Raw genomic sequence first — 20,617 nt, 5'->3', positions numbered from 1 at the left:
CCGTGCTGTACCCCCTGTGCCCCATGAGACCCCTGCCCCCTTCTTTGTACCCCAGTGAGCGGCAGGCTGGGCTCCTGCCGTGGGGCTGAGCTCAGCTGCCCTGTTGGATTTGACTTCAATAAAGTTTTCTATTTTTGACCAGTTGTGCCTTATTTTCCCTGCTGCCCCTGAGAAGCCTCTCTCAGTAATTTCCCAGGCATATTTTCCATGTCCTTGGCCACTGGAGCACTCAGGCCCTGTGGAGGCCAGAAGTGATGCTCACATGAGCTGGCCATCTCCACAAACCCTCCACCACACCCCAGCATGGTCAGTCCAGAGGCCTCACGGTGCCGACCCTTCATCCTCAGGTTGACATGTCCCATGTCTAGTCACTACCTGGCCCTCTGAAGATGTCCCTCCAGGACAGGGTTCCCAACACCTGCACACACACACACACACGCACGCCTGTGTGGATGTGGACACAGTCCGAGCCATGGCCCAGCCCGCCCAGCTTTCATGATTTCATTTCATTTCACACCAACATCCTCCCTCAAAGCTTCTCCTGGTTGATCCCCACATCCTCTTGAGCCACACCCACGTCCCACAGCCAGAGCATGGTGGAGCAGATCCCCGTGCCTGGCTAGCCTGACCCAAATCCCTCCGTCGCGGGCTGGCAGCCGCCGCTCCCGCCCGCCGCAGTGCTGCAATGAGGGCGCACGCGGTTGCAGATGGAGCCTTGGCGTGTCAGCAGCGCCCAGATCCCGCTGCTCCCCCACCCTGGGAGGTGATGGGAAGGAGAGATCCTCTCAGGAAGGCTTGCTAGAGCTGCGTGGTCCTGCTCCCCATGCAGATGGCTCTGCCCTGTATGGGATCTCCTGGCGGGATGGATCGGGGTGATGCCAGTGCCATGGGGGTCACTTGGGGTCTTGTCTCCAGCTGTTTGGAGAAAAGATGGACCCTGGTAGGCAGGAACAGTCCAACACCCCTCTCCCACCATTCCACTATCCCATCTCAGGGCCCCCCTCCCTGGCCACCTGTTCCTGTTTCTCCTGGTTTTTCTTCCAAACTGGGGCACCCATCCCTGCTCCTGTCACACCAGTTCACCTCTTCCCCAGGGCCTCCAGTGGCCTCACCAGGCTGCTGGGGCCGAGGAGCTCTGGCGCTGGGAGAGATTAGATCAGCCGGGGAAACCAGTGGTTCTGGCTTCGGTGGTTTGAGCCCTGTGCCAGCCTTGGCTCTCACAGCCTCCTCGTTTGTTTTGCTAACAGCATAAGGTTTTATCTTGAACCATCCAGGAAGTGTCTGGGCCTCCTGGGCAGGCAGGGCTGGGACCCGCAGGGAGATGTGATGGCTGCAGAGGAGGAAAGGAGACACCAGCAACCACCTCAATAACTGCTCCCCGCAGGGCTGGGCCGGGCAGTCTGGGGGCTTGGCTCAGCCCTGCTATCTGCTTCCCTTTGGGAACTTTCTGAGAGAATTTTCCCTTCCTTCCTCGTCCTCGGCAGCTCTTTGATGAACCTGGGGTGAGAACTCAGGCGCTGGCGTGGGGAGCGGCTCTTTCTGCTGCCTGGCTCCCAGGCTCCATCCCTTTTTTACCAGGAGGGGATATTCTACATCCTTTCCCAAGAGCTGCCCCGGGTCCTTACAGCCCCCCACCACCCGGGAAGGCAGCTGGAGTGGTGTGAACTTGAGTGAGCTCAGCAGAGGTTCCTGCACCTGCCCGCGGGCTCGGAGTGCGGTGCAGCATTAATTACTCTCTGCGGGAGGGGAGGAGAGGAATATTGTAGCTGTAATGGACAGAAATGAAATCGTCTTGTTTGAGAATTTAGCTCAGAGTCTCCATAAATTGCAGGTTTAGGTGCTGGCAGATGTCTGGGAAGGTCTCCCACTGTCCTGGGTCAGTAGGTTTTCTCAAGGTCGTTCACGTGGAATGAGCTGATAAATGGATCCAGCCAGGAGCTGCAGATGGAGCTGAGGGTTCATGGGGGACCTGCCCTGCTTTCCCTCAGTTTCAGAGAGAAGCTGTGCTGGGAGCAGTTCCTCCACACTGTGAATCAGCTCCTGCTGCTGGGATCGTCGGGGCTTGGGTCAGATTTGGCTCTGCTGGGCTGAGATCGAATGAGGGAAGCGTCATTGAGGGGCTGCAGCTCCCTGGATCTGCTGGGCAGAGTGGCTGTGTCAAAGCACAGCAGCTTGTGAGCATCATCAGGGTGCCTGGGGGAGCTGGGGGAGCACAGGACAGGGTGGGGAGTGGGCAGTGCACCGTGCTGGAGCATTGGTGAGCATGCTGAGGGCACCACGGGCGAGGCAGGAAGGTGCGGTGGCTCCTGGGGCATCTGTGCTGGGGACTTGGGTTGGTGAGCGAGAGCACTGTGGGGCACTTGGGACCTCCAAATGAGGAGCTTCAGCCGTGGGTGAAGAGTAACCCCTGGTACAGGCTGGATGTGCAGCCAGAGCCAGCGTGGGTGTGTGCAGGCTGTGCTGCAGGGGGAGGTGACAGCGGGGTGTACCCAGCCCGTGCCCCCACACGTGGGAGGTGACAGTGGGATGCTCACTGCCAGCACCCCGTGGAGGTGGCACAGAGGGGAGCGTGGTCTCGGTGACAAGGGAGGGCAGGGACACATGCACAGGCTGTGTGTCAGGGGTAGGGGATGCAGGGGATGCAGCTGGAGTCTCCCCAGGGGAAGGTGGCACAGGGCAGGGTACAACCCCTGTCCCCAAGGAGATGGCAGTGGGAACTGTGCAGCCTGGGCTGCGGTAGGGGATGGCACAGGGGGGGCACAGGCTGTGCTGTGTGGAGGGTGGCAGTGGGGTGGACACAGTGGGGTGGACACAGTGGCAGCAGGTGACAGCAGAGTGGGCAGCCTTGGCCAGGTGACCACTCTGTAGGCAGCATCTGCAAGGAGACAGTGGCACTTACTGTCCATAACACATCAGGGAGGTCATCGGGTCTCTCCTGCCCGGCAGTCTCTGGCCCCACCAGCGCTGGGGACCTCGTCCTTTCTCTCTTGAAGGCTCCCTCAGCCTGTGCTCCTCGCCTGGGGCTCCCCATGTGGGGCTGGGTGACAGCGCTGCCCAGTTCCCCTCTTGCCATTTCTCCCTCCCCTCCTCTTCCTCTCCCTCCTCACAGCCTCAGCCTCTCCCCTGCCTGATGCCCTTGGAGCCAGCATTTTGGCCTTTCCCAGCTCGGGTCTGGGGAACTCCTCCTTTTAGTCCCTGAAATCTTCTCGCTGCTTTCACAACTGTGTCTGCTCTTCTCCACCCTCTCTCCTGATCTCTCCCTTCTCCCTGGCTTTCCCCAGTCTCTCCTGACCGTGCTGGCTGCAGTACAGAGGGATGCTGAGCCCTCCCAGCGCAGGGCTGAGCCCCTGGCTGGCTCTGCCGGCCGAGCTGTGGATCCTGGGGGATGAAAGCCCTGGCTGTGTGTGCAGCCGCCCGCTCCAAGCCTCCCTGATTGATATTCCCAGCACTGCTCTGCCCGCTCGGCCGGGCTCTCAGCTGCAGTGCTGTTCCCTGGAGCGGGGCCCAGCCCTGCAGGCTGCTTCACCCAGCACCCAAATCCTGGGGCAGAACCCGGGGCTGGGACAGGGTGTGTCCCCGTGGTCCCTGCGTGTCCCTATGGTCCTTGTGTCCCCTTGGTCCCTGCATGTCCCTGTGGTCCCTGCGTGTCCCCATGGTCCCTGTGTGCCCCCGTGGTCCCTGTGTGCCCCCATGGTTCCTGTGTGTCCCTGTGGTCCCTGTATGTCCCCATGGTTCCTGTGTGTCCCTGTGGTGCCTGTGTGCCCTGTGGTCCCTGTGTGTCCCTGTAGTCCCTGTGTGTCCCCATGGTCCCTGTGGTTCCTGTGTGTCCCCATGGTCTTTGTGTGTCCCATGGTCCCTGTGTGTCCCCGTGGTCCCTGTGTGTCCCATGGTCCATGTGTCCCCATGGTCCCTGTGTGTCCCCTGGTCCCTGTGTGTCCCCGTGGTCCCTGTGTGTCCCCATGGTCCCTGTGGTTCCTGTGTGTCCCTGTGTGTCCCCGTGGTCCCCGTGGTCTCTGTGTGTCCCTGTGTGTCCCCATGGTCCCTGTGTGTCCCCTGGTCCCTGTGTGTCCCCAGGCACTCGGTGGCCCCTCAGCCCACAGAGCACCCAGAGGTGTGGGTGGGGTGAAGCACAGAGGGTGGGATGCAGCTGGAGGGGGTGGAGGGTGGGGTGTTCCCGGGTGAGGACAGAGCTGGGATGTTCTGGGATGTTCTGGGTTGGGATGGAAAGAGGTTGGAGTAATGAGAGGGTGCAGGATGTAGGACAGGCCAAGGAGGTTGTTGTGGAGGGAACCAGGGCTAAGGAATGCCTGGAGCAAAGGGCACAGAGTGGCTGGAATTGTGTCAGAGCTGGGGAGGGCAGCCCTGGGAGCCGTGGGACAACAGCAAAGGGGTGGCTGCTGTGCTCTGGTGGCCAGCTGGGACCCCCAGAGCGAATCCCCCCATGTGGGGCCGTGCCAGGGCAGGTCCCAAAGAGCCCCTTCGTGGTTTGTGGGGTGTTGGACACTCAGCACACGTGGTGCCCTGGCAAAGCTCCCGCTGGTTGGCACATCCTTTGGAATGCTGAGCCCTGTGCCAAGCCCAAATCACCTTCCTGCCCCTCCGCCCTCATCCCCACACAGCCCTGTCCTGTGAGAGCACCTGCCAGGAGCCCTGGGCACGGCCCATCCCCAGGGCACGGCTGTGCTGCCATTGCACAACCCAGCTCTGCTCCTGGCAGAAACCAAGATGGTCAGTGGAGATTATTCCAAAAGAGGCTCTTCCTGCAGAGCCCTGATCCTTGAGCACCCCAGAAAGCACAGACAGCTCAGCTGGGGCACAGGAGGGTTAAACAGGGGTGAGGAGGTCATCCCTGGCATCTTGGTGCCCCTTTTCTTGTCACCTCTGATTGTGTCTGCAGCATCCACCAGTCCAGCCTGGGTGAAGCTCAGCCTTGGCTTCACCTCTGGAGTCACACCTGCAACTCAGCTTCACTCAGCTTCCCCCCAACAGGTCCTTCACTGACCTTGTCTTTTGTCCTGACCCTTTCTGTACTTTAAGGAGAGCTACAAAAAAGATGGAGAGATTTTACACAGGCAGAGAGTGACAGGACAAGGGGAACTCTCTGAAACTAAAAGAGGAGAGATTTAGATGGGATATTGAGAAGGAATTCCTCCCTGTGAGGGTGGGCAGGCCCTGGCACAGGGTGCCCAGAGCAGCTGGGGCTGCCCCTGGATCCCTGGCAGTGCCCAAGGCCAGGCTGGACAGGACTTGGAGCAGCCTGGGATGGTGGAAGGTGTCCCTGCCATGGCAGGGGTGGAATGAGATGGGCTTTAAGGTTCCTTCCAACTCAAACCATTCCATGATTTTATTCTCTGACTTTCTGAACTTTTCTGGAGGTGTCTCACCCTTGAGTACCTGGTTTCCACATCCTACCTGTACTAAAGGCTTCTTTTCCAAGTATGATTCCCAACCCAACCCTCTGGAGAGGAAGAGGAGGTCAGGCAGAGGACCAGAAAGAAAACAACTCCCCCAGATCCCTTTAAAAACATCCCTGGTTGTTGTGCATCAATGCCTTGTGTGGTGGGAGCTGTTTACTGCCTCAGCCCTTCAGCTGCTGGCAGGGAAGCGTGGGTGGGTTTGTGGTAGGAGCGTGGGTTGTGACCTGCCAGGAGAGCAGGAGAAAGCTCCACCACCTCATTATTTCCATCCTTGTGGCACTCACAGCCAGGCCTTGTGGGTCCTGCCCAGAGATCCCTGAAGATGCCCCTTTCCCGGGATGTAAACATCCTTCTGAGCTCCTCCTGCCTTGCAAAACACCGCTCTGATCTCCCGTCTGCACATGGCACAGGGATCCTGGCACGCTCCATCAAAGCTGGGAGCCATCCTTAGGGGAGGGCAGCCATCCCACCTCTCTCCCTGGGAGCTGATCCCGCTCTGGAGCTGTCAGAGCAGCCTGCCCTGATTCAGCTCCTCGGAGACATCTTGAAAGGCCCCAGCAACCTGAAAGCCTGCAGCTATTTTGCTCCCACATGGCCTGGTTTTCACATCCTCCCAGCTCCCCCGTGCTCAGGAGCAGCTGCTGGGGGGGCACCTCATGGATGGGCTCTGGACTGAGATCCTGCTGGAAGTGTTCTGCTGGAGCCACGTGTGATGCTCCTCTCACACTCACCCATTCATCTTCCTGCTTGTGCATCAAAAGCTCCCGAGCCCCGTGAAAGGCAAACCCGTGTTTCAGATGTTTGAAGAGCCCTTCATTCTCATTCAGGCTGGGCAAGACCCTCTGAGGTGTTGTGATTCCAGGCTCTGCAAGTGCCTGGAGGAGCTTGGGTGGGATTTTTTTCCCAAGGATTTCAAGTGGATCACAGTTTATTAGGGAATACTGGGGTGTCTCTTGCCCAGAGAGCTCAGAAAACTTTGCTGGAAATTTTTCTGGAGCCAGGATCTGGTTTAGCCAAGGATGTGACAGCAATCCTGGGATTTGAGGAGCTCATCCATTCCAGGGGTACTGTGCCAGTGGGAATGGGAATTGGAGCAGTGCAGGCAAGATAAGTGGCCCTAAGAAGCCTTCCACTGGCTTGTCCTACCTGTTTGATGTCTACAAAGGAAGGTTTGTCTCGCCTGGTATCTCCACTCATCAGGAGGTGCAGACCACTAAAGCGAGGGCTCTGCCCATCTCTGCAGCGTGTGGGTGCCCAGACCTCTGGAACAGGCACAATTCCTTGGGCAAACAGGAAAAGCTGCTGCCCTTTGCCGGTGGAAATAGAGCTGGTTGCAAAACAGGTTTGCCCTCAGAGGAAAATTTTCAATTTGAAAGCAAATCAGGAAGAACCGACAGTTTTCTCCCCTGTTTCCCAGGTCAATCAGAATATATATTATATATAAATATTATTTTTTCTAGTAATGTCTAAAGGCATGATTTTGCCTGACCTTTTTGAGTTGAGCTCCATAATTAATACTTGGCTGGAGTCCTGAAGTGAAAGGTACCTTTGCAAGAGCATCATTTTTTCATTTTCACGTGTCAGCAAAGATCTCCCCCCACGCCCAAGCCCTGAAACAGGGAGCTCGCTTGAATAATGATCTGATTTCAGCAAATTGACAGGTTTTCTGTGGAAAGGCTTCCATGGAAGCATTCCTGGTTATGTCCATTTTTTTTTTTGGATAGAGTCCTGAATCTACAGCTTCAGACCCCCTGCTCTCCCCAGAGCCTTCAACGCTCCCTGTCAGCTCCACTGGGTGCAACTGGGAGCCAGATTAGCTCATTATTTTCCCAGCATCATTTTCCCACTCTGCAGCTGTTGGGTTCCTCGAGGGTTTTATTCAAGTGTTGCTCCCAGTCCCGGAAAGCTTTTTCTCCCTGGGATCTTAAGATAGTTTTAACGTGATTATGAGGCCTCCTGCTGCATCCAGGGCAATTTCCACTCCACACCAACCATCTCCAGAACAGCTCCATTATCAGCTGGATGGTGACAGGCATTGCAGGGCAGCACAGCCAGGCCAATTTAGACATCATTCCATAAAGATTATGACCCCTTTCCATTTTACCGTTCACCCTTCCGATGATTTATTTCCATATTTTCCTTGCCCGTCTTCATTTCACCCAAAGAAAAGCCAAATGGCACCTCCTGGATGGGCTCAGAGCTGGGATAGGCTGAGGGTTAGGCAGGCTCTGTCCCCAGGCTGCCTAAATGGGTCTCTAATTGCGTTAGATCTTGCTCTGAGTTAGATAAATTCGATCTGACCAGGCAGGTTGGCACCGGGCTTTGGCGGCTTCTTTGAGCATCATGCAAATTTCAGGAGGCTTCGGGGCACCTATGTGGAGTCAGCCCGCATTTTCCCTGGATTTATTCATTAAATAGTGCCTCGGGAGCTGATGTCCATTTGAGGCTGGCTGCTCTGCTATCATTATTTCGGCAGGACTTGGAGACTGCCTCTGCTGACTGCAAGGTCAGCACTCACTAATTGTCAGCTGAGCAGCCACTCAGGAGGGGAGCAGGTGCTTTTTGGGATACTGCCTGGGTTTGGGAGCTGGGATTCCTTGGATTCCTGTGCTTTTTTCCTCTGGTTGTGGATTCCTTCTCTGGTTTGTCAACAGTGGAAGAGCTGAAGGGGTGTTGGGAGATGGACACAGGGATTTGTGGCAGACACAGCCACCACAGGAGACCCTGTGAGCATCACAGAGCAGAGTGGTCACCCCGTGGCTGATGTGCCCTGTGGGACCCCAGTGCTGTGGTGGAGGTGACCCCAGTAAAGTCAGACTGGTAGGTCACAAATTTGGGCCTCTAACTGTGCTCCAGAATTGTTGGGGTTCTTTGGGAGACACCTTATTCAAGGACAAAATCTTGGGAGGGCCTGAAGGAGTGTTTTGAATAGAAGGATGGGTCTCTCAGCTGTGAGACCACAGATCTTAGAGGCTTAGAGATGGGCCCATCCATGTCCCTCCCTTGTCCAAAGCTGCCCCTGACACCTGATCCCAGCCCTTCCTCAATTCCTTCGTGTTGTGCAAACAGGGAGCAATCCTGGGAATGCAGCTGGGTCTGCTCAACAAACTGAACCTCTGGAGATGCTGTGGCAGGCCAGGGACGGGCCCTTGGAGCAGACAGGACCCCCAGGCCACTGAGGGCAGGGGCAGAGGGGAGCTGTAGATGCCAGGAGGTGACACCAAGCCAGGGAAGTGCTTGCCTTGTCCCTTGTCCCTGTCCCTCAGGGTGCTGCTGTGCCAGGAGACGCCCTGAGCTCTTCCCATCACCTGCAGGGTGAGTGCAGAACAAGCAGGGAGGGCTCCTGGGGGGCTTCTCCTCCAAAAACCAGTGCAGTGGCTGCACAATGTGCTGCTGGAGGGTCATGGAACAGGATGGGAAGAGCTGTCCCAGCTCCAGCCTCACCCCAGCACGGCAGCAGAAGATCTCGTGGCTCAGAGGAGCTGTAAAATGGTCGGCTCAGGGACGAGCTGTGTCCTGTTTCCTGGAGCTCGAGCGTTGCCCCGGGTGGTTTTGGCAATTCAGCTCCAGCTTTCCTCGAGGCCTGCCCTGGTTTCCATGGACATAATATTCCCCTCAGCCTCCTGCTCCCAAGGCTGTGCTGCGCTGCACTGGAGCCCCGCTCCTCGCCAGGCAAAGCAAACAATTCCCAAGCCTCCACCCATGGAAAGCTGGCTCTGGGTCACTCAAAGCACAATCCCTGGGCTTATTCTTCTCTCTTCCTCTCCACATCCAGGGATGTTGCATGGCTCCAGGTTGGTGTGTGGAGGAGAGGGGCTGATGAATCCCTGTGAAGTTGAGTAACTCCAGTGCCACAATGGCTCCCTTGTCGCTTATTTTGATATTCCGGGCGCTGGCTCTGACATTGCCTTTCACTCCCGGCCCTGTGAGTTGCTGCATTGTGGCGGCTGTTGGGGAAGCAGCTCCCTTGGCAGCTGCCTGAAAGGAGGCTTCTGGCGTGTGGGGAGGCACAGGAGGCCAGGGGAGCGTGGATCCTGCTCTGGGATCAGCAGTGAGCCAGTTAACAAGGGCAGGATTTTCCCCCTGCGCTCGGGGAGGGGGAGCAGGGTGGCTCCCCTCCATCCCTGCCAGCAGGAAAAGGGTGCCCGGGGCGGATTTTGTGGTTTCCTTTGTGAACAATGGAATTTCTCCTGCTGCTCAGTCCCTGCCCTCTGCACAGGCGGTGATGCCAGTGGGTTTGTGGGGACATGGTGACATCCCAAATTCCTGTTGCCTCCTGGCACTGCTGTCACTTGGGCTGAGTTTGTTTTCCCTGGGTTTAGTGAGGAGAATCAGCCTGGTGAAGGTCGTGCTGGGAGCTGGGGATGTTTGATGAAAGGAAAGGAAGGAAGGAAGAGGCAGGAGGGAACAGAGGGGCTGAGGAGTGCAGGGTCCCCTAACCCCCATCCAGCACCATGAGTGGGAATCCTCACAGAATCATTGAGGTTGGAAAAAAACCCTCCAAGATCATCAAGATTTGATGTGACCCAGCCCAGAGCACTCAGTGTCATCTCCAAACATTACCTAAACGCCTGCAGGGATGGTGGTTCCACCACCCTCCTTCTGATGCCTGACCACCCTTTCCATGAAGAAATGGAATTTTTCCTAGTGTGCCCTCCTGGCAGAAGAAATCAGCACAATCAGGGATTGGTGTTGGGGGCTTTGGGATGTGCAGCCAGGACCAGGCAGGTCGGCGACAGCCCACAAAAATTCCTCACCAAAACAAAGCTCCTGCTACTGCCAGATGAGCCCCAAAACTGGAACTGTGGGTTTGGGCCTGGCTTCCCTGTGGCTGGAAAACTGGGGAAGAGCTGGAAGGGGCACAGGGAAGGGCAGCAGGGCTGGAAGGGGCACAGGGAAGGGCAGCAGGGCTGGCCAGACCTGCCTGGTGTCTGCAGCAGGACCTGGCAGAGCCAGATGCAGCGTGGATTTGTGGAATTGGAAGGGGGCAGAGCAAGGAGTAATTACTGCCGTTCCTCACAACCCTGCAGGTAGGAGAAGTTCAAGGCAAAACGAGCACGCAGCAGAGGCAGGAGCAAAGGGAAGAGCTTTTCCAGCGAGCACATGGGCCGGGAGTTCACTGCTGCCGGAATCCGCGGAGGCCGGAGCAGGCACGGACTCAAAAAGGCAGGAGAGCACTTCACAGAGGATGGGGGTCATCAGAGGGAGAGCAGCCAAGGATTCCTCCTCGAGAAAAATCCCTGAGCTGTGGCAGCACAGAGCCTGCAGGATTTTCCTGGGGATGAACATCCCCATCAGAGCATCCCTGCGGGAAGAGGGGCTCAGTTTGTCCCTCAGATGTGGTGCTGGCACAGGTGTCTCCATCAGGAATATCACAGTGAGCACTGGGGAGACCTGAAAATGCAGGTTTTTTTATCCAAAGCCACAATTTCTCAGCTGAAAAAATAGAGAGCTCTGCCCCAAATCCCATTCCAGCGCAGTGGCAGCAGTTGGAAGTAGGAAACCAATAAATACTGGGGGTAAAAGGAGGGAGTTACAGCAATTAGGAGAAATGAGTCGTTCTGGAGTGTAGAAAATTAACAAGCAAAGCCAAAGACATTGGGGGAAAATCAATTATTACAAAGTCAACACAATAAGTACTTTAAAAAATGCGCCAGGAAGAGGTGGAATTCAGGAACTGTCAATTCCAAGTGGAGATTGCGAAATTGTTAATTATGGAGAAAAATGCAAAAGTATTGACTAAATAGTTGAAGCAATTTGGGCTGAGACATAACAACGTAGGATGTGGGACCTACCCATGTGTTGGGAACCAGCAAAGGCATTCAAAATAGAGATATTTGACATAATAGAATGGAATAATTTGTAGCAAAGAGTGGGATCTCTCTGCTCCGGAGGTGTCCATGGAGCTGGGGAGCCTGGGGTGGGCAGGACTGGTAGGGCAGCGATTTCAGAGCAGCTGGAAGAGCTGGCTGGGGCTGTGCAGTGCTCACTGCCCCCGGCAGCCCCAGGGAACAACTGGATTAATGGCTAAAGCAGGGAATGGCTGATGGAAATAGCACTGACGTCAGTCACTATGGCTGATGGCAGGGGACACTGGGCACTGGCATTACGTGACAGGTCTGGCTTTTAAACCTTTCCTTAGGCATGGTCCTGGCCTCTGTGAGGAACAAGGGCTGCTGCAGGCATTCCCACAGGGCTGGAGAGGCAGGGCTGGTCTGTGTTGGGTACGGAGCGGCTGGAGACTGATGGATGCTCCCAGCTGATAATGGGGATGTTATCTCTATCATTATTATTATTTTTATTGTTTTGCATAAACGCTGTTCTGAGGCTGGACATCAGCAGGAATCTTTCCATTGGGAGGAGCTGCCCAGGGAGGTTTGGAGTGCCCATCCCTGGAGGTGTCCAAGGAACACCTGGATGTGGCACTTGGCACTCTGGGCTGGAGATCAGGCACAGCTTGGACTCGATGACCTTGGAGGGCTTTTCCAACCTGGGATTCTGGGATTCTCAGCATGGCATTGTGAGGCAGATCGGGTTTATCCAGAGCGTAGGGAAGGGAAGCTTGGCTGGGATTCCTCGTGGAGCGAGGTTCTCCTGGAGCTGCTCCTCGGCAGCGGCGCCGCGCCCGCTGCCGTTCACCGCCGTAATCAATGGTCTGGAAGGGAATCTGAAATCACTGCTGATAAACCCGCGGCTGCCACGGAGATTGGTGGAGTGGGAGATGGTGCTGAGGACGGAGCAGTCATGCAGAGCGATCCAGATTGCTTGGTAAACCCGGCCCATTTAAACAAAGTGCATTTTAACGCGCGTGGAGAAACGGAGCGCTGGCTGATATCCTGGGAAGTGCTGGCTTGAAAATGGATTCAAGGGTCACGCTGCATGAGTAGCTCGGGGTTAAGAGGCTGGCCAGACCTCAGGTGGAAAAACCTGCGAGGTTGGAAGGGCAGGAAGGCACTGCAGGAAGCCCTGGTGAGATGGCACCAGCAAAGGTCACCTCTGATGAGGAACGGCGAAAAACTGGGGCAAGCAAAGATGAGGGCCCCAAAACAGATTTGCTGTTTGCAGGTTGTGACTTGGACCTGCTGTGTTTGACTCCTCAAGCAGAAGGCTCTGGTGTGCCTGGACTGCACTGCACAGGCAGCTCCTTGTGCAGAGGGCACTGCCTGCTCGCAGGCTCTTTACCCTCCCCCAGAAAGGTCACAGCAAACCCAATTTCTGTGAGTCAAGGCCGGACAAATCGATTCCCTGCCTTTCCATGATTCCAGAGCCGGGCTGAGCGGGTGGAGAGCTTCCCAAGGACCTGCTGTGGGGCTGGGCACAGAGGGAGGGGGGCACTCCCCGTGCCAGTGCCACGCTGCCCTGTGGGGCAGCAGGGACAGGGCTGGGGAGCCCTGCAGTGAGAGGAGCCCTTTCGAGGGCTGCCTGGCAGGAGGTGACATTTAAAGGAGGTGTTTTTCAGGTAGAAGCGCTGCTGTTGGGATGGAGCTCCCGGGGTGTGGGGGTGGTGGCTGTCACAGGCTGGCTTTGGGAGTTGTTCATTTGTGTTATCTCAGCACCTCCAGGAGCCCGGCTGGGCTGGCAGGGCTGGTGCAAGCACGGAGGGAAAGCAGGAGCTTGGGATGGGCCAGGCAAGGCAGGAAATTGGTTTCAGCTGGCTGAGCAGGGTGCAGGGGGAGGGCAGTGCCAGGTTTGTCAGGATCCCTGTGGGCTGGGATGGGACTCCAGAGGGTCACTGGCACCTGGGCAGCGCTGCCTTGTCCTCAGCTCCTCCAGAGCCCTCCCAGGAGAGTCTCACCTGTGCCTTAAGGGCAGGGGTTGCACCCTCTGCTCTGGCAGCCCACTGGCACAGGGGGCTGTGCCCCATCCTGGCAGTGCCCAAGGCCGGGCTGGACGGGGCTCGGAGCCCCCTGGGCTGGTGGAAGGTGCCTGCCCATGGCAGGGGTGGGATGAGATGAGCTTTAAGGCCCTTCCAGCTCAAACCCTGCCATGATTCTGTGACTGCACTTGGCCAAAGCTAGCACTATGGGTTTTTTGCCACAGTGATTAACCTGGTCTTCCCTGCTGCAGGTAGAGGTCACTCCTTCTCATCTGCCAGTGGTCACTAGCAGAGGCTTTTCCTTTCTAGCCTTTGCCATCCTTAACCTTCTCTTCCCTGAACCAATTTCTCTCTTTTTTTGAAATATTTTGTCATGGTTTCTAACGACTGCTTGTCTGTCCTTCTCTGCTGAAGTGGGGCACTCTCCTCAAAACGGGTGCCCAGCTCAGCTTCCGGGCACATCCCAGCCCATTCACACATCCCAGTATTGATGCATTTTTGGGTGGGAGGTTGGAGCAGGGGTGGGTCCCCAGCCCGTGATGTGCAGTGATCCTCAGCCAGCTGTGACTGCTCCTGACGAGGGTGCAGATGTGACAGATCCATCCCACATCTGTCATGCCAGCAGCTAATGAAAACACAGCCCAGCAACGGATTTGGGACACAACCCAGAGCTTTAATTTGATCCATGATCCCAGCTGAAAAGGCTGTCTGCAGTAATTCCTTCGGGAATAACACTTCCCAAATGATTTGCACCCACATTACCCAGGCAGGGATGTACCATGCTGCACCTCTGCTGTTTGCTTGCATTACTTATGAGAAAATCAGCTAAAACAGTGTCAAAAAAAACTTCCTCAAGTCGAGCTAGAACATTTACTGCTCCTCCTCCCTCCACGAGGCCTGCTGTCGTTTCAAAGGAAGGAGTTCAATGGCTTGACATGTTTGTTTGTGACAAACCTACAGTGGCTGTTACTCATTTCCTTGTTATCTTGTAGGTACTTACAAAGAGTTCTTTTATCTGCTTCAGTATTTTTCCAGGAACTGAAATTAAGCTAACTGTTTTATAATTCTCCAGCTCTTCTTTTTTCTCATCATTAAAGACAGGCGCTATTTTAGCTCACTTCCAGTCTTCTGGAAGCTCCCTGATTCTCTACAAATTCCTCAGGAAAAAAAAAAGTCTTGGGAAAAAAAAAAAGCAGCCCTAACAGCTCTGAAGTTACTTAAATCAGGTCTCTAAGCATCTGTGGTGAATTTAATCAGGTCCAACCAACCTTAAAGCAGCTCATCTAAATGCTCCCTCTGTGTTCCTTCCCTCTGTTCGTCTCAATTCCTTCCCCTTCCTGGCCGGTGCTCGCTGTGTGTGGGACGCCTGATTGCCACTGATTTGTAGGAAAGACACCAGCACAAAAAAAGGTATTCAGCCTAATCGGCGTGGTGACTCCTCTCTCACCTCATCACCTTCGGATCCCCATCAAATAATTCCTGTCTTGGGCTTTTCCCCACGTTTCTGGTGGAGAAACATTGTGGTGGCTTTTTCTTGCTCTCGGTGGTTGTGTTTCGTTCCCCTCTCTTGCCCCTTGAACTCTCCACTCCACTCCTCGGTAATCACACCAAAGAAGGATTTGGTGGAAGGATTTGGAGTGGGATAATGATGTGGCTTAATGGCTGCTGGCAGGGAGCTGCTCCGAGCGTGAGGCAGAGATGGGGAGGGAGAGTGTGAAGTGGGCTCTTGGAAACGCTGAACGAGCACACCAAAGCAGGCTGGTGGTGACCCTGGGAGGAGAATCCTGAGGATGGGAGCTGGGGTCAGGCCAGGGGCTGGCAGGGGAGGGAGGATGTGGCTCTGTGCTGGGCAGTGATGCCATCAGAGAGGCTTTGGGGTGGCCTTGGCCACGCGAGGCTCTGGGGTTGTGTCAGGAATCTGCCAAGTGGGGAGCCCTGGTCACGGGTGGGGACGGTGATTCAGGAGGCTGTGCTGATGGGGGGACCTTTGCAGAGCTGTCCTGCCATGGGAGGGGACAACGAGCCTGGGACAGAGCCGTGGAGGGAGTGATGGGTCGGGGCAGCACAGGGACCATGCAAAGTGTGCTCCCTACATGTGATGGGCAGCTCTTGGCTGGGATGGAGCCTGGTGCTGAGTCTGCAAGGACGGCTCTGGGGGCTGAGGCTGGGGTCAGGTTGGATGACTCCACCCTCTGCCTTCACCTGTCAGGTGGGTGATGCAACATCTTCTCTCTTGTCTGCAGTTACCTCATCGCCGAGTGACGTTCTCTGCAGCCAGCCAGGCTCAGGACCTGCAGGACCCCTCCCAGCACAGCTACTACGACAGCGGGCTGGAGGAATCCGAGACCCCCAGCAGCAAATCTTCATCGGGGCCCCGCATCGGGCCCCTGGCCCTGCCCGAGGACCACTATGAGCGCACCACGCCCGATGGCAGCATCGGGGAGATGGAGCACCCCGAGAACGGTACGTGCCCGCCCGCGCGCCTGTCCCTCCCTGGGAACTGTCCCCAGGCTTCTGGCCCTCCATGACCCGTGTCCCCGGTGTGGGTGACGTGGAGCTCGGCTGGGGCACGCCCGGCTTGGTGGGGATGGGAGGATGGAGAAGAGGTGAGGCTCAGCACAAGAGAGCAGCAAGGAGGGGTGGGGAGGGGACAGGTGGGCGAGGGAGGGGAGGTCTGGGTGAGCTGTGGGATGGGAAGAGTCAAGGAGTCAGGTGGGTGGGGCAGAGGATAGGTGGGTGTGACTGGAGATGGGTGTGGCAGGAGATGGGTGTGGCAGGAAGCAGGTGGGTGTGGCTGGAGATGGGTGTGGCAGGAAGCAGGTGGGTGTGGCAGAAGATGGGTGTGGCAGGAAGCAGGTGGGTGTGGCAGGGGACAGGTGGATTTGGCCTGAGGTGGTGCTCTGAGATGGCAGCACAGGGGTGAGCCGAGGGGAGCTCGTGTGCTGCACTCAGGGGTCCCATGGTTGCCCGTCCCCACCTCAGGGGGATTGGGGTGTGCTGGAGCTCCCGTGTGTGTCTGGGCTCGGAGCTATGGCAGGTTCCAGGGGGCAGAGCAGGTTTAGTGGCACAGGCTGGGCTGAGGAGATCCGTGGAGTGGAGGCTCATCGAGCGTGGTGGTGGTGGCGGCAAACAGAGCGACATGTCCCTTCACCTTGCCCCTCAGGTCGCCTCCCTGTGGGGTCCAGCTTTCCCTGAGAACCCCTGGAGGTGTCTGTGGTGTCACCACCAGAGAGCTGCTTCCCCGCCGTCGTGCTGCTCGTGCTGCCCCTGTGCTGCCCCCCTGGCTGCCGCCCACCCCCCCAGCTGTCTTCTCTGGCCAGCTCCCGTTGCTTCCTTGGATTTGGCTCTGGCTGTGCACGTAACATCTTCTGTCCTGTACCCGCTGCCTTCTGTGCTTGTGTCCCCAGGGGAGGTGGCTGTGGAGGTGGCAGGGTCAAAGAAACTTCTGGGAGGGAAGAGGAGCAGGTGGCAGAGGGTTCTCCTGAAGGCTCCTCCTGTTTCTGGGAGCATCCTTGGCTTTGGGACCGGTGTGTGAGTGGTGGGAAGATGGCTGAGTGTGCGTTCAGACGGTTGTTAGGGAGCTGCAAACCTGCTGGGTCCCTCTGTTGTGGAAATGGACAGGTCTAGTGGAACATCTCTTCCCAATTCCCAGGTTATTCCTGGAGTAACACTGGAGTTTTCTGTGTTACAACCATTGGAGTGAGGCGTAGTGGGGTTCCCAAATCCATCTGTTGCAGCCTCCTGTCCACGAATGTTGTGCAGATGACTTTCTCCCCAAAAGTGCCAGTTAGTCACCTGGGAAGAGCAGTTTGAGGTGATTCCTGGAGCCCTGGCACATGGCTTTAGTACTTGGAAGAGAGGCTGGAAGTGTGGTGAGCAAGGAGATGCCCCATGGATGAGCTGATGGATACGGTGACGTAGTGGGGGTGATGGACCTGGCAGAGGAAAGGTTGAGCCCTGGAATGTGACAGGAAACTCGGGGGTGATGAGGGAGGAGCAGGGCTAAAAGTAGAAAGAGGGGAGAGAGAGGAGCACCTGGAAGATGGAGGGCAGAGAGGGTTGTCTTGGGATATCCCTTGGAATGTTCATTGTGTGCCTGGCTGGATGGACAAAGCTGGATGGAGCTGCCAGGGATGGCTCCCTGACTACAGCATCACAAACCTGCCCTACCAACCAGCTCCCTGTCCTGGCACAAGGTGCCCTGTGTGTGTTCACCTCCCAGGAGAGCAGGAATCACCCCAGACCTGTCCACCACCAGATCCCTGTGTGGTACAGACCCTGCAGAGGCGCCCAGGAATAACCACAACCCTGCTCCGCTCTCCATCCCCCAGAACGTCCTGCCTTGGCTCCCTTCCCATGACAGTGGTTGGAAATCGGGCTCCAGTAGCTCCAGCATCTGTCCTGATGCTGGAGGACATCCTGTGTTGGGTGCAGAGGCCGTGGCAGGTCAAGGCTCTTGGAATCCACCAGCATTATCCCGAGCTGCTCCTGGTGCTCTGCAGATAATCTGGCACGGCAGTTCAGGGGGGACCTGAGGAGCTGGGCTCAGGGTCGTGATCCTCTAAGCAGACTGTGAGGCCATCCTGGCACTGGGACAGGCAGTTTGGGGATTAGGAGGCACTGGGGTGTTAAATCAGCTCACCAGAGTTGTGTTTGCTCCGTGCCCTGCCCGAGGTGTGGCACATCCACATCTGTGCTTCCAGCCAGACCTTGTTAGTCCCGAGAAGGATCATGACTTGTTTCCTGCAAAGTCTCTCCGGTGATGTGGGACTATCATGACCTTTTGGGGACCGTCCCACCATGTCCTTGCCTTGGCTCCATCAGTAGCCCCAGCCCCTCAAAGAGGTCAGATGTTGGGTTTTTGGGGAGCTGGGCAGACAAAGCAGTTCTTGACCTTCTGTTAAACCACGGAGACGCGCTGGATCCCGCACCCCCAACCCGCGGCACGAGCGCCAGGCTGACACAACTGTGCATTTTCTCAGCTTTCATCTGGTTATAAATATCCAACATAACAGGGCTTCCATTGCTTTCTCCAGGAGATTATCCCTGCAGCCGAACCAATCTGATAAGCAAGTATGCAAGGCTATTTATAGCGTTTCAACTGGAAGACAGATCCATGCCTTTTCTTTGTAGATGGTTCTTCACTTGATTAACACACATCTCAGTGTCCTCCTTTTTTGGACCCTTTCTGCTGAGCAGACTGCAGTAAAATGCTGTATTGCAGGGGCTGAGCCAGGCCCTTTGCAGGAGGAATTACGCTGGTTGTGGTGAAGACTTCTCCAGGAGCTTGGCACTGACGTGGCAGCTCCTCAGTCATCCCAGGCGTTTGTCATCCCTGCTATTTTCCCTCTCTGCCCACTGTTTCCTCCCCGACATTTCCCTGCGCTGTTCCCCACCTTGGTGGGGCATGCTGAGCTGGGAGTGAAGCTCAGGCTTCCACTTGGCCCCCCGATGCTTTTCCCAAAGGCATCTGTTCCCCCCGCATCCCAGATTTGCTTTGGTTGGAAGGAGCCTGGGAATGCTGGTGCTCATGGAGGCTCTGCCCTGCCGTAATGCACAGAGGGCTTGGATGGGGACAGTGCCAGTCACTCTCCATCAGCCATCGAGGGAATTTAACAGGATTTCAGGACCAAATATGAGCAATTTGGGAGTTGTTACCTGGAGCTTGTTTTCCCTCTGTCCCTGTGTGGTGCAAATGTATCTGAGATTGTGTTTTATTGGATGAGGCATTTCTGATTCGTGTTTTTCCACCCCCAAGATCTGGTTTATGGCTGTTATTTAAAGTGGGGACCCCATGCCATTTTTAATGCATGCAGTTACAACCCTGCTCTGAGTATGGAATTAACAACCACCTCATGAGCTTTCCCAACGCTCTCCGTGCCGCAGGATCTGCACTTCCCAGATGTTCATGAGTTTATCCTCACAGTTCCAGGGTGGAAACTCCGCCGTAGGTGGGGAATGAAATAGAAAATTGCAATTTGCATTTTTTGGAGGTTGCTGCTCGCTCTGGGTGACCCTGGATGAGCTGGCAGCTCCTCCCTGTGTGTCGGGCTCCTGGTGTTCCCGAGGCACGAGGCAGGAATCCGGCTGCTCCCAGATGCCAGAGCCCAGGCTGCTGCTGACATCTGAGGTGGGAGCAGAGCTTGGCTTTGGGGCTTTGTGGCACAGCTAGTGTGAAGCCCTCCTGCCTGGTTCAGGCTTTGCTAAGCCCAGTCTTTTCCCAGTGCTGTCTGGGCCCTTCCCAACATCTCAGCACAGCTGGAGTGGATGGATGGAGATTCCACTTCCCAGGTTTGGCTGCTGGGCTCAATAAAATACTCCTAGTCCAGGTTTTGCTTTGTTTCAGGGGAGATTTAGAGGGATGCATTGCAAAGGAAGAAGGAGCAGCTTGTCTTACCTGTGTGTGGCATGGCCATGAAATCCCAGCCCGTGATTCTGCTGGGAGCATCCCTTTAGGAATTTCCCACTTGGTTAGCACAGTGTGTGAGACCCCAGGTGAGCCCTCCCAGTGGAAGATCCTTTGCCCCCAGTTTCACCAGTCTACACTTAAACTCTGCTTCAGCTCCTCCCATTTTTTTCCCACTGAGTCCCACAACACCAGAATTCCCTCTCCTGGTGTGTACTCAGAGATCCCATTCAGGCAACTCAACATTTAAAGACCTCTTTGAAAGTAAACTGAGTCGAGTCCCTCCCTGTGAGCAGAGCCAAGGCAAGGGATTTTGGCAGCTGGGTGTCTCTTCCTCTCCTCCCACCCTTCCTCGCGCTCCTCCCAGCCATTGCCATCTGCTCCTGCCACCACCACAGACCTGCAGCCTCATCCCTGGGCAGCAGCAACATCTGGCACATCTTGGATGTGTGTGGTGCTTTTTGGCAACCCTTGCAGAGGCAGCCTGGGGAGAAGTTTCCATCCTCCCCTCTGCAAATTCCTGATTATAGTTCAAGCCTTCCGTTCCTTCGGCTCATTTTCCTCTCTGCGTGGTCTCCAGTTTGCCCACAAGCTTTTGGTGGGCTGGATGTGTCCAGGTGCTGTCCCACAGCCCCCCAGCAGCACTTGGTGACATCCACAGCAGCTCCAGGTGCAGGGATGATGTGTCTGGGAGTGTTTGTGTTCACAGTGTCACCATGGCATGGAAACACGGCTGCACCTGGCTGTGTGTGCACCCTGCAGTGCCAGGGATTGTGGAATGGTTTGGCTTGGAAAGGACCTTAAAGCTCATCCAGTCCCACCCCTGCCATGGGCAAGGGCACCTTCCCCTGTCCCAGGCTGCTCCAGCCTGGCCTTGGGCACTGCCAGGGATCCAGGGGCAGCCACAGCTGCTCTGGGCACCCTGTGCCAGGGCCTGCCCACCCTGCCAGGGAACAATTCCCAATTCCCAATCTCCCA

The 20,617-nt window shown here is 56.3% G+C and overlaps 1 protein-coding gene across 3 annotated transcripts in view; it reads left to right on the top strand.

Annotated features, from left to right (window-relative positions):
* PCDH1 (protocadherin 1) overlaps positions 1-20,617 on the top strand; it is a 54,741-nt gene that overhangs the window by 12,918 nt on the left and 21,206 nt on the right. For all 3 annotated transcript variants that reach the window (XM_084215611.1, XM_084215610.1, XM_084215612.1), the window contains exon 4: positions 15,477-15,696. In XM_084215611.1, coding sequence (XP_084071737.1) covers positions 15,477-15,696 — 220 coding nt within the window. The remainder of the gene's footprint in view (positions 1-15,476; positions 15,697-20,617) is intronic.

The sequence above is a fragment of the Fringilla coelebs genome, assembly GCF_963513975.1.
Source record: "Fringilla coelebs genome assembly, chromosome: 15".
Taxonomy (NCBI): Eukaryota; Metazoa; Chordata; class Aves; order Passeriformes; family Fringillidae; genus Fringilla; species Fringilla coelebs.
This window is presented reverse-complemented; position numbering and strand designations above follow the sequence as displayed.